The sequence below is a fragment of the Ailuropoda melanoleuca genome, chromosome 1 (genome assembly GCF_002007445.2).
Source record: "Ailuropoda melanoleuca isolate Jingjing chromosome 1, ASM200744v2, whole genome shotgun sequence".
Classification (NCBI taxonomy): Eukaryota; Metazoa; Chordata; class Mammalia; order Carnivora; family Ursidae; genus Ailuropoda; species Ailuropoda melanoleuca.
The window spans coordinates 21,393,930-21,410,199 of NC_048218.1; the positions used below are offsets into that span (position 1 = coordinate 21,393,930).

The 16,270-nt window shown below is 31.9% G+C and overlaps 1 protein-coding gene across 2 annotated transcripts in view; it reads right to left on the reverse strand.

Moving 5' to 3' along the window:
• Window positions 1–16,270, reverse strand: part of NCAM2 (neural cell adhesion molecule 2) — a 523,501-nt gene that overhangs the window by 23,195 nt on the left and 484,036 nt on the right. Inside the window, exon 16 of one of the 2 annotated variants that reach the window (XM_034656649.1) lies at window positions 15,286–15,751. The exons of the other annotated variant lie outside the window; for it this stretch is intronic. Coding sequence (XP_034512540.1) covers window positions 15,645–15,751 — 107 coding nt within the window. The 3' untranslated portion in view covers window positions 15,286–15,644. Of the gene's footprint in view, window positions 1–15,285; window positions 15,752–16,270 lie in introns of those variants that run through there. 2 annotated transcript variants of the gene reach the window in all.

Here is a 16,270-nt window from a genome sequence, read left to right on the forward strand (position 1 = left end):
ACAAAGAGTAAAAAGGTGTAGCAGAAAGAGCAAAAGTGTAGAAATGAGACAAGGGTCTAGACTGTTTCAACAAAATAATAATTTTTTAAAAAGTTCTACAAATTTTAATAAATGATGAGGATATTGAAAATAAAGTCTAATCACAACATTCTCCCAGTGTGGACAAAGCTGCAGCCTTTACATTTCTTGACATAACCCACTTTTCAAGAAAGAAAATAATATTCTCCAACCTGTGGAGTTGTGTAGAGAAACGGCTTATTACGCATTTACAAGACTTTCTACTCCCTACTGGGAATCCCGACCTGCTAAACAGAACCTAAATCATGTGAAATTTGTCTTTGGACTTGATTAAGTCTTCTCTCAGCTAAACTAAATGGGGAATCAGGCATGTTTAAATGCGATATTTATATATTTTAGGTATTCAGAAAAAAATCATCCAAATATCTGTTTTTAAATATTTGAAAAAACATGACTTTCAGGTCACCTTGGTGACCTGAATCACAAATAAAAGTAAGCTTTGATTTATTAAATATTATAAAATTCACTATTAAAGAGGAAGTGTTAAAACCGCTGATATTAGCAATCTGAGCACAAGGTCACGCTATTTCCATTTCTCCAAATACCACATTTCTCTTCTGTGTCATGACCATGGCCTCCTGCATTTATGGTGCCGGTGTTCATCCCCTGAATGGATAGATCCATTCCATTTTGATTCATATTTAACTTCCCTGTTTGAAACAAGGGTTTGGACTTCTGAGGTTTCCAATATCTGGTTAGTACCCCTTTAACTGTATTAATTAGAAAGAAGGAGACTATCATTACAAATTGCATAAGCAAGGAGGATTAAAAATACCATTTTCCATTAATTTAAAAAATTTAAAAATCAAATTGCAAACTTAAGAGCAACTATAATTGGATTTTATATTCTTCCTCCCCTCTAAGCTACTTTTATTGCTTCCCCATACACCCAGAAAAAAATGGAGTGTACCCTCTTAACATATGTTTTTCACTTAAAGTATAAACAGGTAATATTTTATAACATATTTATACTTTGATAGCTACAATGCAATGCAACATATTACTTATACATTTTGTGGCTCCCACGCTGCAATTAGATATAACTAAATCATAATTACAATTTTATTGTTTCATTATTGATAAAATGCACGTAATAATTCTCATGTATCCTAGCTAAAATATTCTTTGAGAATCATATTATGAAAAGTTTAATAATTCCAAAGAACTGCACAAATGCATTATTATTTCATTTGTTATTACTCTATGTTCGCTTTGTAGTAACTTCTTATTTTTGTTGTTTATAGTATTTTCTTTTAAAAAATAGAATTTCTCTTTTATCCAAAACCTTCCTAGATTTTAGAAGCTTAAACATTTGAATATTGCTAACATTTATGAACTGTGATACATAAATATAATTGTAAATACATATTTACATTTCACAAGTGGTTTTTTATTGTTGTTTCTGATAAACTGTCTTTATTAAGGCCTAAGGTTTAAGGTCATTTTCATTCTTCTGGCTTTAGATGTGCATTTCACTGTGACTAGAACTCAACATGGTTAAATATCACTCCTTTTTCATTTGTTCATTATTCATATAGCAAGTTATTTTTCTGGTCATTCCCATACTTCTGTATGTCAAAATCTTTCCTGAGCTTTGTAAGAGTGATGTTAAATAAATGAAAGCAAAAGAATTATTAAAAATTCTCTTAATGTCTCTGATAGAAGAAACTGACTTTTGCCTCATTTGGGATAGGACATATTCTTTTTTTTTGTATGCTCCTGTAATTCACCTGCCTTCGTTACCTCACCATTAGATTCTTTTGTCACTGTTACCATTATTGTTTCTTTTGTTGTTATGGTTATTTTGTGTATTTTAGACACATTTGCCTTCACTGAAATAAAAAAGAAGATGGAAACTTTCAACAGATTATTGCTAAGTGAATCAAAACCTCCTCCCTAAAATAAAGACTGTACCTCTTTTGTGTTCTAATCTTTTCTCTCTCATATCTTGGTTCCCTCTTGGACAGCTTCTAGCATTCATGAGATAATGAAAGCATTTACATCATTCAGTGTCCTGACAAAATGCACTTATTAGCAACTTTTTAAGTTCACTCAAGTTCATATTATTCAGATATTTAAGTACTTACTGAACCAGCTGAATGAAAACTCTGTGGGTGCAACATGAATTTTCAGGCATGCAGTTTTCAATGAACAATGTAAAGATAAAAAGTACGTAATGCTAGTAATATCTGTGATGGCTGTGAAAGACTGTTGTTACCAGTGAAAAGAAAACTGCAGAGTCTTTTATAAGGGATTGCATTTTAGGAAAGGAATCTTGGGACTTTAAAATCTTAAAAAATACATAAAAAATCAAAAGTTACAATCATGAAAGGAGTATACAATTGTATGAAATTGCACTATTTATAAGTATATTGTGACCATTCTGGCAGATTTTTAATTTTTAGAATCACACAAGAGTAATTTGCTGTGTATTAAAGGGACATGTATTGAGTTTATTGGAGCTCTTTCAATAATCTAAAAACAAATTATAAAAGTTCATGTCAGAGATTAACTTGGTAATCCTTGATAATACTATTTGTGGATCCACACATTAGTTTAAAGGTTGAAATTTTCAGATTTTTTAAAAAAAAAGATTTATTTATTTATTTTAGAAAGAGAGGGAGAGAGCATGTGGGGGGAGGAGGAAGAGCAGAGGGAAAGGGAGAGAGAAACCCATGCAGATTCCAAGCTGAGCGTGGAGCCCAATGCAGAACTCGATCTCATGACCCTGAGATCGTGACCTGAGCTGAAACCAAGAGTTGGACGCTTAACCGACTTTGCCACCCAGGTCTCCCTGAAATTTTTCAGATTTTAAATATTATAAGTAAAATTCATCAATAATTTTTCAGCATTATTCAAATACATTAACAAAGCTTACTGTTGTTATTTGTATGAGTTTTAAATCCTCAAGCTATTTCAGTATATTTTAATAAGGTAGTCATGTTTTTTCTAGGTATACTCAGTTAAACAATATTGATGTAGATGGCTTCTTGCTTACTACCAAATTTTGGGGGGGAAGGGAGAAGACTGTATTTTATATCACCTATTTCTTGCCACTGTGTCTCCATTCTTTAGTTATTTTGATTCTTATGTCAAAATGTTCTTTATATATATAACTATTTTTTACATATATAACTATTTTTTTTTTACATTTGTAACTACTTTTTACATTTATATACATATAAACTCAATGATAATCCAGAATTCCCATTCAAATCACTTCTCCCTATCAGGAAGTATTATTTGGGAGAAGGTAGGTTCAGAGGGCAGCACAGATAAACCAGACCTTATTTATCTATTTACTCATTTATGTTGATTATGTGATTTGGGGCAAGTCAATTAGCTAATTGAGGATATTTGGTTTGGTAATGGGAAGGGAATTGTAAACATGTATATTATATAAAGGGTATTTCTAATTATAAAACTCTATACATTTTCCTAATAATGTCTTTTCCTATATATGCTTGTTTACAAAGGCAGAGTCATAAATTAACTAACTTTTCAAAATATTTTCTAGTCTTTTGATAGCACAGAAATAATTATGCCCAAGGATAAATTGGGCAAAAATACATGATCATCCTTCATTTTAGCACAATGTTATTAAACAAGTTTATCAAGCAGTTGTAAAGATAAAATATGAGAAAGGCAAAAGACTCTCTCTCTCAGGACTCCTATGAATTGGGAGAGCTGAATAAGACATGTAACTTAGGAACTGCAATGCAGTGCAACTGATTGCTTTACTAGTGGTAAAAATTAATGTGGCCTGAGCAGATAGGTGGGAAAAGCATATAAGTTGGTAGTTAATGTCAAGTAAGACATGATAAAGAAGAGAGTGTTTGAAAGGTACTGAACAATCAGAAGCTTCCTATGTGATGAGAGGAGTCTATTTCAGCCAGAACATGCTGTGACCAAACATGGAGATGTATGAAAATAAATGGTATGTTTGGAAATTAGCATAGATCTACAAATAGTAGAGGTAAGATATTGAGGACAATTGGTGTAGGTTGGAGTTAAGGGATAAAAATGATGAAGTTAAAAAGAATAGACCCTGCAACTGAATAGATAAACAAATATATCACCCAAAACAAAATCGACAACCACCACCACCACCACCACCAAAACCTCAAAAGTGTGATCTTTTCCCAAAAGACGGTAGAGGATTCTTAGAGACACGTAGAGAGGGAAGTAGAACTTGTTGCAGGGAGGGAACTAGTGGAGGCCTGGGCTTGGCTTGGAATGTCTGTCCAGGCTTCCCTCTCTCCTATCACATGCCCATTTACATAATGCACCCAGGCTCGTCAGTCTCTGCTTGGTCTGAAGCAGCGAGGAAATAGTTGACTCAGCCTAGAACATGTGATTAGGGATTGAACCAACATTAGATAATTAGTGTCCATTAATATATTTAAAAATAGACACTGTATAAGATAAAATAATGTTATCATTTCCATAATATACATTTACAGTTATGTATAATTATTCTGTATACTTTTAAATGGAATGACATTGCAAGTGGCTCATCACCGTCACACTTTTTTTTTTAAGATTTTATTTCTTCATTTGATAGCAAGAGAGCACAAGCAGGCAGAGCAGCAGGCAGAGGGAGAGGGAGAAGCAGACTCCCCGCTGAGCAGGGAGCACGATGTGGGGCTCAATTCCAGAACCCTGGGATCATGACCTGAGCCGAAGGCAGATGCTTAACTGACTGAGCCACCCAGTTACACTCCACCCTTTTTTAAATCTACACAATTGCCCTTAAGGTTTTAGTATTTACCTTTTGAGAATAATTCCCGTAAAAATGAACACTCCAAAATATAAAATTCTTCTTCTATGGGAGCGTTAATGGAAACCTGTCACATTCTCAGAAAAAGTTAAAATAATATATTTAACATAAGAAAAAGTATTAAAGGAATAAGATGTGCTAATTTAAAAAAAAAAAGTGGAGTAAACACTAATAGATACCCACACTTTTTTTGATAAATGTTTCAAATAACTGAAGACTTTAGAAATGAGTATTTGTAAGTGTTGTCACAAATCTGATGCAACAAGAAACCATGAGAGATTGTAAAATATCTAAAGTCCTTACATAATGGAATACCCTACGCTCTTAACTACACGGACATCTCAAATTGCTAAGTGGGCTTGAATGGAAACCATTGACCATTTCAAAAAAAAAAATGAAAGAGATATAAAATATTTATATGTCATATTTATTCCAACTGCTACTTTTGAAATTTATTCTTGTCTCACTAACTCTATACTTTCTCCATATGCAGTTTAAATCCTATGTATTCAGTTTTCTTTGGTGAAGGTGATTTAGGTATTTCTCATAAGATAATGAAGGTTTTTACTGGCTTATAGAAAAAAATCTTGGAATAGAATGAATGTGACCAAAACAAACATTAGCCAGTGTTAAAAATTGAATAATTTAAATTTTAGTTCCTTGGTTTAACCATTAACTGGCCAAATTCATTTTTTCTGTTAATATTAAAAGGCTGTTCCAAATGTAGAAAATGGAATTCTAGGCACAAATACCAAATACCTTTCTTTTTCTTTTCTTTTATTTATTTATTTATTTATTTATTTATTTATTTATTTATTTTTTTAAAAGATTTTATTTATTTATTTGACAGAGATAGAGACAGCCAGTGAGAGAGAGAACACAAGCAAGGGGAGTGGGAGAGGAAGAAGCAGGCTCATAGCGACAAGCAGACTCCCTGCTGAGTGCAGAGCCCCACATGGGGCCTGATCTCAAGACCCCGAGATCAGGACCTGGAAGAAAATCACGAGTTGAATGCTCTACTGACTGTAACACCCAGGTGCCCCGAAAATACCTTTTTTCTTATACTGTATGGTGACTAACATAATAAAAAATTATTTAAAAAAATACCTTTTTTCTTAAAGACTGTGTTACAAAAATGAATCTCACCCATAAAGGATAAAATTACAATTAAAATTTTATAATTGAAATTCCAAACTGTTTTATCTATTATGAAATTATTAAATATACATACCTTTGAATTTTATAAATATATGACAATAAATGAAAACATATGAAAAAATATATGGATGGTATTATTTTCCAAGGAATTTATAACATTAGGTTTTGAAAATTTTCCAGTTTTAGACACATATTGGGTCTCAGAGACTTCAATTTCTTCATTTGGGTTATATAAAAAAAACCCAGTTACATTTTTTAAATTAAACATCTAAACACATAAGACTATTTATAATTTATATTATTACATAGTGCATCTAAATAATATCTTGTAGAGTATACTTCAACTCTAAAATAGAAGTGCAGATTTTCAATATATTTAAAAATACATCTAAGATATCCTACCCTGGGTGAATGGATAAACTGTAGTACATGCAGACAATGGAATATTATTCAATGCTAAAAAGAAATGAGCCACCACATCATGAAAAAACATGAACGAAACTTCAAAACACATTACTAAGTGAAAGAAGCCAATGTGAAAAAGCTATGTACTGTATGATTCCAACCATATGACATGATGGAGAAGGAAAAGCTATAGAGACTGTAAAAAAGATTAGTGGTTGCCAGGAGTTAAGAGAGAAGGAGGGATAAATAGGCAGAACACAGAGGATTTTTAGGGCAGTAAAACTACTTTGTAAAATACTATAATGGTGGGTATATTTCATTATGCATTTATCAAAACCCATATAATGTACAACATCAAGAATAAATCCTAACACAAACTTTGGACTCTGGGTAAAAATGATGTCAATGGTGTCAGTTGGTTGCCACTTGTAACAAATGTACCATTCTTCATGTTGATAATGGGGGAAGCCATACATGTATTGGGGCAGGCAGTATATGGGAACCCTGTACATACCTCTCAATTTTGGTGTGAACCTGAAACTTCTCTAGAAAGTAAAGTGTATCTAAGAATGAAAAAAAAATTACAGAATCATATCTTTAAAATCTTCCAAGAAATGGTTAACTTGCCTAGATTGACTGGGAATGTCCATAAATTTAATAAATAATCTTTAACATCCTTTAATAATTAAAAAAAATGACATGGTACATGATGACTGACACACAGCAAAGTCTGAAACATTTGTAGCTTCCTGTTTTGGTGTGATGGGACCCACCAATGAACTAGACCAGACCCTGGTGCAGAGAAATATTTCTATTCCCTTAAACAAACTTTCCTTCATGAGTGACAATTTGATGGCACAGTAAGTCTCAGGCTAGTATATAAAAACCCCACCATATTTTTTCTGTTTTCCACCCATAAGCACTGCGAAGCAGAGTATTTTTCTTATCATTTTTCAAGAACATCAGAGAGTTTTGCATTTAACCTTCCACGTAACATACATATCCAGTTTAGCCTTTGTGAAATTATATAGAAACAACAGCAAATTGGAAGTTGTTCATGCATTCATCAAAGCAGAAATGCTAGTTTGAAGAGCTGATTTTTACCTTTGTTAACCTTATCTAAGCAGGAAAAAAAATAGCTTATATTTATTATAATATGAATTTTTAAATATTTTCATTATTTCTCTTTATAATAATAAATGAGAAATCGGTAGAGAAGGAAGCAGATAGCCACTATGCAAATTCTGATTTGAAGCCGTTTATTGATTTCTTAAAATGAAAAGGACAGATACTGATATGAAACCATCTAGTTTAGTTTTTATTAGATAGTATGTAAAAATATTACTTCATATTACTAGAAAATGACCTATGTCTATGAACAATGTAAAAAAGTCATTTTATAGTTTTCAGAAAATGTGTACAAATCATAGAGTGATTACATTTAATTTGATATCCTTTTAGGGTTGTGAACTGAGTGTGAGTGTATTACGTTGATCACGGGAAAGCAGCTCTGGGTAGGAGTATAAGTGAGAATGGTAACAAGCTGAATTGTTGAAGTACCACGAAGTACCATGATTGAAGGAACTGTGGTTGGTTAACACATGGCCTTTCCTGAGCCACACTGATTTTTCATGAAGCAATCAAGAAGAAATCAAAGGAACTAGGTCAAAGACACAGGACCATATAAGTTATGGACTAGGGATTGAGTTATGCCATCTGTGATTCAGTGTAATTTGATAAAACAAAGATAGGAATACTGAGTCAATGACTAGTCATTGGGCTTCTCTGATCCTCAGTTTGCTGACATAATAAGATAATAGTATTGATTAGGATATTAGACTAAATTTCCTCAAATCTCTTTAGCTTTTTCCCAGTGACCCCAAACAATAAAGTAATGAAAAGCTAATAGAGTAATGTAAAGTTACGGTGACGGTCACTATAAAAATGTCCAACAATTCCCAGATACTTCCCATTTGATACCATCTCATTGTCAAGGGGTTTCAGGAAAAACAAAAACAAGAACAACAAAGAAAACATAACTTTCTTTCTCTCCCAATGTACAAAACTTCTGTAACTGTTGAATCAATTGAAAGAAGTACAAAAATTTGAACAAAATATAGATATTATATTAAAATTTTCATTTTGAAATGTATACAAATATGTTCTAATCAGGGATATATATATATATATATATATATATATATTAAGATATACATTTGAGGGTGGGCTGTTGTGGAATAAGAATGATTAAGTGTGCCTTAAAATAATGCAAACCTTGAAAATGAACTTTTTCTCCTTTGTAATTTCTATACTATTTCATTTTTATCTGGCAATGCAGCACTTGACTGCATTTATACAAGAGAAATATGTATTCATATCTAAGCCAGGAATTTTTTACTTTATAAAAACTAACTGAATAACATCCATATTAAAGACTTATTGTTTGAACCCAGGTCTAGTACTAAAACAAAAAGAGAAATATATTTTATTAAGCGCGCTGGACCTGGATGCTAATTGTGACTCTTTATGTAAATTATCCAACTTCTTTAGGCCTCATTATTCTCCTCTAAAATATGGGAGAAATGATATTTACTTCAGAGGGACTTTATGAGAAGTGAATGAAATATTCCACACAGCTTGTGACACAGTACACATTAAGAAGTAGAACCAAAGCCATTTTTATTTCATACCTTGGCTGTGGATGAGCAGAGAACCTTAGGAATTTTCTACAACTTTATTCTCATGGTGCTTAAACTGAATTATAGTACTACATTAACCAAGATATTTGAAAAATCTCTTTAAGCATTTACTTCTGCTTTTATAAGCTTTTGCTAGCAAAGGAAACTACTTAACAATGCTTGCATTATTAAAATTATTAACGATAGTCCTGTATTTTATTAAGATAGTATCTGACTATTTTGATCTCCTACTAGTCATTGAAGTTTCTTTTTTTTTTAAAAAGATATTTTTTATTTATTTATTCAACAGAGACAGAGACAGCCAGCGAGAGAGGGAACACAAGGAGGGGGAGTGGGAGAGGAAGAAGCAGGCTCATAGCAGAAGAGCCCGATGCGGGGCTCGATCCCATAACGCCGGGATCACGCCCTGGGCCGAAGGCAGACGCCCAACCGCTGTGCCACCCAGGTGCCCCTAGTCATTGAAATTTCTAAGATGACTCTGTAACTAGTTTACTATGAAGCAACGGTATTTAGCAGTGTTTCTAAATTATTTTTGCAATCTGAGTCTACTGATGATGTATTATTTGTCTCAAAATAGAAGTCACTCAATGATTATATGTTCATTACACTGCGATATTGGATTTCAAGTTAGGAATGAAAACACACAACAAGGACAGAAAAGATTTGTACCAGTAATAAAGAAAACACATATAACAAAGCTTTTCCTCAGTTTTCTTTATTACAACAATGGAGACACAGAGGTACAGAAAATAAAATGACATTTAATATACTATGAAACACATGCATAGGATTACACATAGTGCTGGATATTATGTTGGGGGTTTTAAATAAGAGATGATACTGAAGACAATACATTTATAACATACATTTTTTTCAAGAAAATAAGCTATGATGAAAACAAACGCAATTAAAATGATCAGAAATAGTCACTTTAAAACACAAGTGTTATACATAAAATCAGTGTAAGATGTGAGATAAAAATATTCTTAAAGAAGCTCATGAATCATGAAGGTTACTTAAAACAGTAATTTCTAACTGCTTGCATTAAAAAAAAAGATGAATTATGAGATTTATTTCATAGTGCCCATTTAGTACACATACAGAATAAAAATAAATGTAGTATAATTAAGAAAAAGGTGCTCTTAATATTATGCAATGCTTGTAAATGTGTAACTTTTTATTTTTATTAGTTAAAATGGAATGATAAAGAATAACTTAATTTAACTTGAACATACACAAATTAAGAAACTTTATACCTAAATATACATTCAGTTAGTTCACACTTAAAATGAAATTTGATTCTACTTGAATCAGCCTATCTTTAAAAATTAGGTAAAATAACAGTCTACCAACAAAGCCATAAGGACACCCGTTGCAGTTTAGATCAGCACAGATATAATAGGAGAACTCTTGAACATACGTGTTTTCCTCAGCTGTTTTAATGCTTTCAATTTAGGCTTTGAAATTAATTAATAGCCATAGAAGAAAAATGGTTTACTACCAGAAAATCTTTATCTGGCTCATCTTACATAAGGTAATAAAACCAAAGGTGTTTGGAAAACCCAGCATTGGTTATTACATCCCTATCTCTGTCTTATTTCGGAACAATTAAATTAGACTTAAGGTTACTGAATTTTTTTTGCCTTAGATAAAAATTGAGATGCTGCTTAATATACTATTATAACCTTTAGGAATTTCATCAAGTTTTTAAGTACAATAAATTAAAAAGAGATGATACTACTGCTTTATATGCAAAAGTTAAAAAAATGTTAATTCTAAATGTTAACTCTACCAATTTAGATGGTAATACAGAAGAGATCAGGTTAATGAGATGTTAGAAATATTTTTTTTCTTTAGCTGGGTCCTAAAATTTACTGTGGTGAGACCTTCTGAATTCTAAAATAAACTATCAAGTATTAATAGTGATTAAATAATTCTCTTTATTTTTTATGACATAATCAGATGGTTTGGAAGTGGAATTTTTACCAATTTCAGTTCACACTGAAATATTTTCAAGGGCTAGTTGTAGAATATTTGTATCTCCAATAATTTGAAATATGCAAATTTGAGCTACCCATTCAATGCATTAGTCTTTCTGAAGGTTTTATGACATATATCCATAGCACAAATGCTAATACTTTAAGATTTACCAGTGATTAATGGAAAAGGAGTAGAAAAAATAAACCCTGTTTATTCATGGACAGAGACTGAGGGGGAGGGAAGGAAACATGGAGGGGGTTGAGAGAGAGAGAGAGAACAACAGGGCAAGAGAGACAAAGAGGAGAAATAAAAGGGAATGTAAGAGAGAGGGAGGGAGGGAGAATATTACAAAGAATGAATTGGAAGGAAGGAAGGAAGGAAGGAAGGAAGGAAGGAAGGAAGGAAGGAAGGAAGCCAAAATGAGAGAAAACCTACTTAATTTGTAACTATTCAAAGGGTATTTAAAGGATATTACATTATGCCTCACAAACCTAAGCCATAATAAAATACATAAAATGACACATTTAGATATGACCTTCATTATCTTATATCTTTATTCAATAAGTAAAATTATAATACGTAAGGGCTAAAGAAAATTATAAATAACATTTAATTTAGGTAGTATTGTAAAACACTATTTAAAGCTCTTAATGCTGCTAATATCATAATCAAAAACAAAGAGGGGGACATTTTCAGATAATTTTACATGACTAGAGAGATTTCTTAATTACTTCAAACTTAAAGTATTGTTATAGGTAACTATTCTTGAAAACTAGACCCAAACATACTTAATGATTGTATTTGTCATATAAATATCTATCTTAAATCACTAAAATAATTTGTAATTTTAAAATTTATTTTTCCATTCCTAGTGTAGGTAAACCATATTAATAAATATAATACTTTTCAGATATCTAAGAGTTCATCCTGACCCCAGAAAGACTAATTACCTCTTGCACACTCTATTTTGTTGAATATAACTGAATAATCACAAATCCAACTGTACAAAGTTGAAACTACTATATAATTTTCCTTATTTCAGTTTTAAATTAAATATGATAAGTGGCCATTCTTATATGGAAAATGTTTGAGTTAAATTGTAATGGCTTCCAAACTGACCCAAATTGCATAACCTATGAACTACTGTGCATGCTTGTATTTTGAATTCTTAATTTTAAAAAAACCTTCTGTATATTTAAACAGTAAAAACCATTGCAATTAAATTATTTGTGCATGTATTTATTTTATATGTCCAACTGAAATTATATACATAAACTGTTAATCCAATGTCTAATAATTTTTTGAAACACTTAAGATACTGTAAGCTAAGGAAAAAAGGGAAAGAAATTTAAAAAAATAAGCCATAAGACATTTTAATTTTGTCCATGTCAACCACAAAGGAATGCATGTATGTTCGTTTGTGTCATGTTTTTGAAAATAGTATGAGTGTAGCATTTATAAAATGTAGTTATTCCCAATGACTAAAATGAGGAGAGAGGATGAAAAATGGCAATTGACGTATGATTCTTCCATACAAGAAAAAGTTTCCTAGAAAAGAATTTACTGCTACCTCTAAGGCATAGTCTGTTGGCACATCTGGCACATGATATCGGTGAGCCTTATAGTGATCTGACGAATAATTATGGAGTTTGGTTTGGAGTAAGAAACCACTAAGACTAAATAATAAAAGGAGAAAGAAAGACAGACCAGGCAAAAGCGGGGAGGAGAAAAAAAGGAGATATCCATGTTCATACAAAAAATTAATCCTGATCTCCACATACAGATGCAGCAATCATCCACAAGCAAATCAGCCTAACTTAATAACCCGTAGACTATGTTCAAAACAAATTTCTGGAATGATTTAACATTTGGAGATATGATATACACATCAGTAGACACAGACACATTACATGTAATGACGAACATAAAACTCACCTTAACACACAAGTTCATATTTTATACATTCAGACACAGGATTTTACTTAAGAATCTATTGGATGAAAGAAATCATTGGCTGATATGAGGGAGAGACTTAAAATAAATTGCATTTTTATGTTTTGCTTACCAACAATCACATTCGTTCAGACCTATAGATGGATATTAGACTACAAAGCACTGTCAGATTACATGGTTGCAATTACAAAACTAAAACTCAGATAATAAAGATAATTTAGCAACACCTACATATTATTAAGATTTTTTTTAAATCTGAGAAGGTAATTTATAATCTCTAAGGTCTCATTTATTGAAATGTTATAGCTGTACTGTTCAGAGTTTTGTACTTTCCTCTCTCTTGTAGAAATAAAGCAAAGCACAGAACCTGTATTTTAAGATTCTAACGATCTATTTTCAAGAATTTATGCATTTCTCAGAACTGCAAAATAACCATTCTTCTAAGCATAAATATTTGGTCAAATGATAGATTGCTTATTAATTTCAGGATTAAAAACTTGATCTGTACTTAGATGTTTATAAAAACTTAAGAAGAATTTATTAAATGTAAATAATTCTGTGAGACGATGAACTTTTAATTTTAGATTATTTTCTCAAGTGTCAAAATATCACTTTAGGTACCATGTAAACCTGACTTTGAGTATTCTTCATATCACTGTTGGTGGCATGGAGTCATAGAATATCGAATTTAAAAAAGTCAACTATGTTATGGTATGAAATACATATTCCATGTTCTCCACAAAAGTATTTTGCTATCATATACTATGTCAAAATAATTTCTACACGAGTTTGTGGAAGCATTTGTCTTATTGGAAAGATCCAGTTTAGGTTATAGTGAACAGGAAAAATTGTTCCTGGAAGAGTTATTGGAACTCTTTTCTTTCCCAGCACTTTCCACATATTAGTAACCAACACGTCTACATATCTTCTCCAAATACAGATCTACTGGAACATAATATGCACTTATATATAGTTCTTTAATTAAAAAAAATTTGGCTATGGTGACTTTATTTTATTTTGTTTTATTTCTTTCTTTGAGAGAGAGAGACAGCACGAGTGGGGCGTGAGAAGAAGCAGCAGACTCCCCACGGAACACGGTGCCTGATGTGGGGCTCATAACCTGAGCCGAAGGGAGATGCTTAACCAACTGAGCCACCCAGGCGCCCTTGCTATGGTGATTTTAAAAACAACATTCTGCACAAGCAGGTTAGATTTGCATATTGCGTAAGTCTGGAAATCCCTTTCTCTCAGGAGAGGAAAAGGGAGGGAAGGAGAAGTGTGTTTAATCTGTGGATGGGTTACTTCTGCATTCTAAAGGTCCGTGGCTAGGTCAGAAGAAAGGAGGACAGCAGGGCACAGCAGAGTTTAGAAAAAGATAAGGAAGATAAGGAAGACAGATTACTAAAGAGAAGTCTAGCATTAGATCTTACATAATAGGATCCTGTAGCTCTTTTTTTTTTAAAGAGTAAGAGAATACTTTCATGCAGCAAAATAAATAGTTTCTGATGAGTGACTCTTAAAGCCTAGCATCCAATAATTTGATTTACCATATAAGTATGGTCACTCTAGTGATATATGTAAACCTGATTGCTTTCTAATTGTCCTGAATGAGTAGTAAGAATCATTTGCTAGAGTGTGGTTGGGAGTGGAAAGCACAGAACACTTTTCTCATTTTACAACGAATGAAAATGTCAAAACTGAAATCATTACTCATGATACTCCCTCAAATCCAGCTTCCTCTGAGAAACGGAATGTAGTAACATCTCCTTCTCATCTCAATTTCATCTTCTCACAAGAAGTAGCTAACAGAAGCTGATGTCAGCTCACAGCACAGTCCATATCCAGTGAACAGGGTGCAATTTTTTAACCACATTCAAACTTAATTACTTATTTACTTTGGGACAATTGCAGAGAGATATTTTCAGTAATGAAAAATGGATATTTTAAAATTGGTGTACAAATTTAAAAGAAGAAATTCTTTCACTATTATTCCTTATGACATTTTAGGTTAGTAAGAAGAAAATAGGCAGCACAATAGGGATACACATCTAATATAATAAAAGTTATAGGGTTTACGTTTTATATAAATGGTAAACACTATGAAATTTTATAAATGTCCATAAAGTTAGAAATTTACATTTAAAAGAATAACAATTAAAACCAATTTAAAGATCCACAATTCTACATAATAAAATTACTAATTATACAATGTATGGTCATGGATATTGAATTATATTTGCAAAATAATCAAATGAAAGAAGATCAGATGCAGCAAATGCTTACATTCCAAGTAAAAGTGACATGATATTTAACAAGGTCAACTTCAGAAATTAAAGGAAACTTTAGAATGAAGCAAATTATGCAGTGAACTCTGTCCTGGAAGAAACAATCCTGGTTCTCTTTCTTTCAGTGATTTTCTGACAAATTATCTACTTTAAAGGTTGACAATTTGGGGAAGGGAAAATAGGCTAACTGTTCATGGGTGAAGATACATGCATGATGAGTTGGACCATAGAAAATCTTTGATCATAATTTCAGATTAGCCTTGTAAATTTGCAGGGCATAAAAAGAAATATCATGTAACAACAACATTAAAACATCCAAGACAAACTTATGGCTATAATGAAAGAAAACCCAGCAGCATTCAGCTGCCATGACTGGCTTCCATTTTCACCTTTATTCGCTTCACAGCATTTATCTGCGTGACGGAAATCATTTTTGAAAATAGAATAAGAATAAAATAATTAAGGAAGAATAGAGTAGGGTTACAAACATGAAAGTAAAGAAAAAGAAAAAAGTGACAGTAGGAAAGAAAAAAAAAGAGAAAATAATTAATGCAAGATTTACACAAAGCCATTACAAATTACCCACAAAAAATTACTTTGATACAAGACAAAGAATGGCTAAAATCTGTATAGAACATTTCTAAATAGTTATCACATGTATTAAAATCATAGCTGAGCCTCAATATTGATATTCAATACTAATAATGTTTATTTCACATAAATCAGACAGTAGCTCTGTCATCGATTCTTTAAATGTAAGCATCTTAATTATTCTCAAATGAAGATACAACTTATAAGTGAGAAGGCACCTGCCTTCTTTCACTGTGCTACTGGTAAATTCACATTGCTACTGTAAATATGAGCTCATCATATTCTGTAATGTTTACGGATAGCACTTTCCGTTGCCATCATATCTTAGAAGAAATACTTAA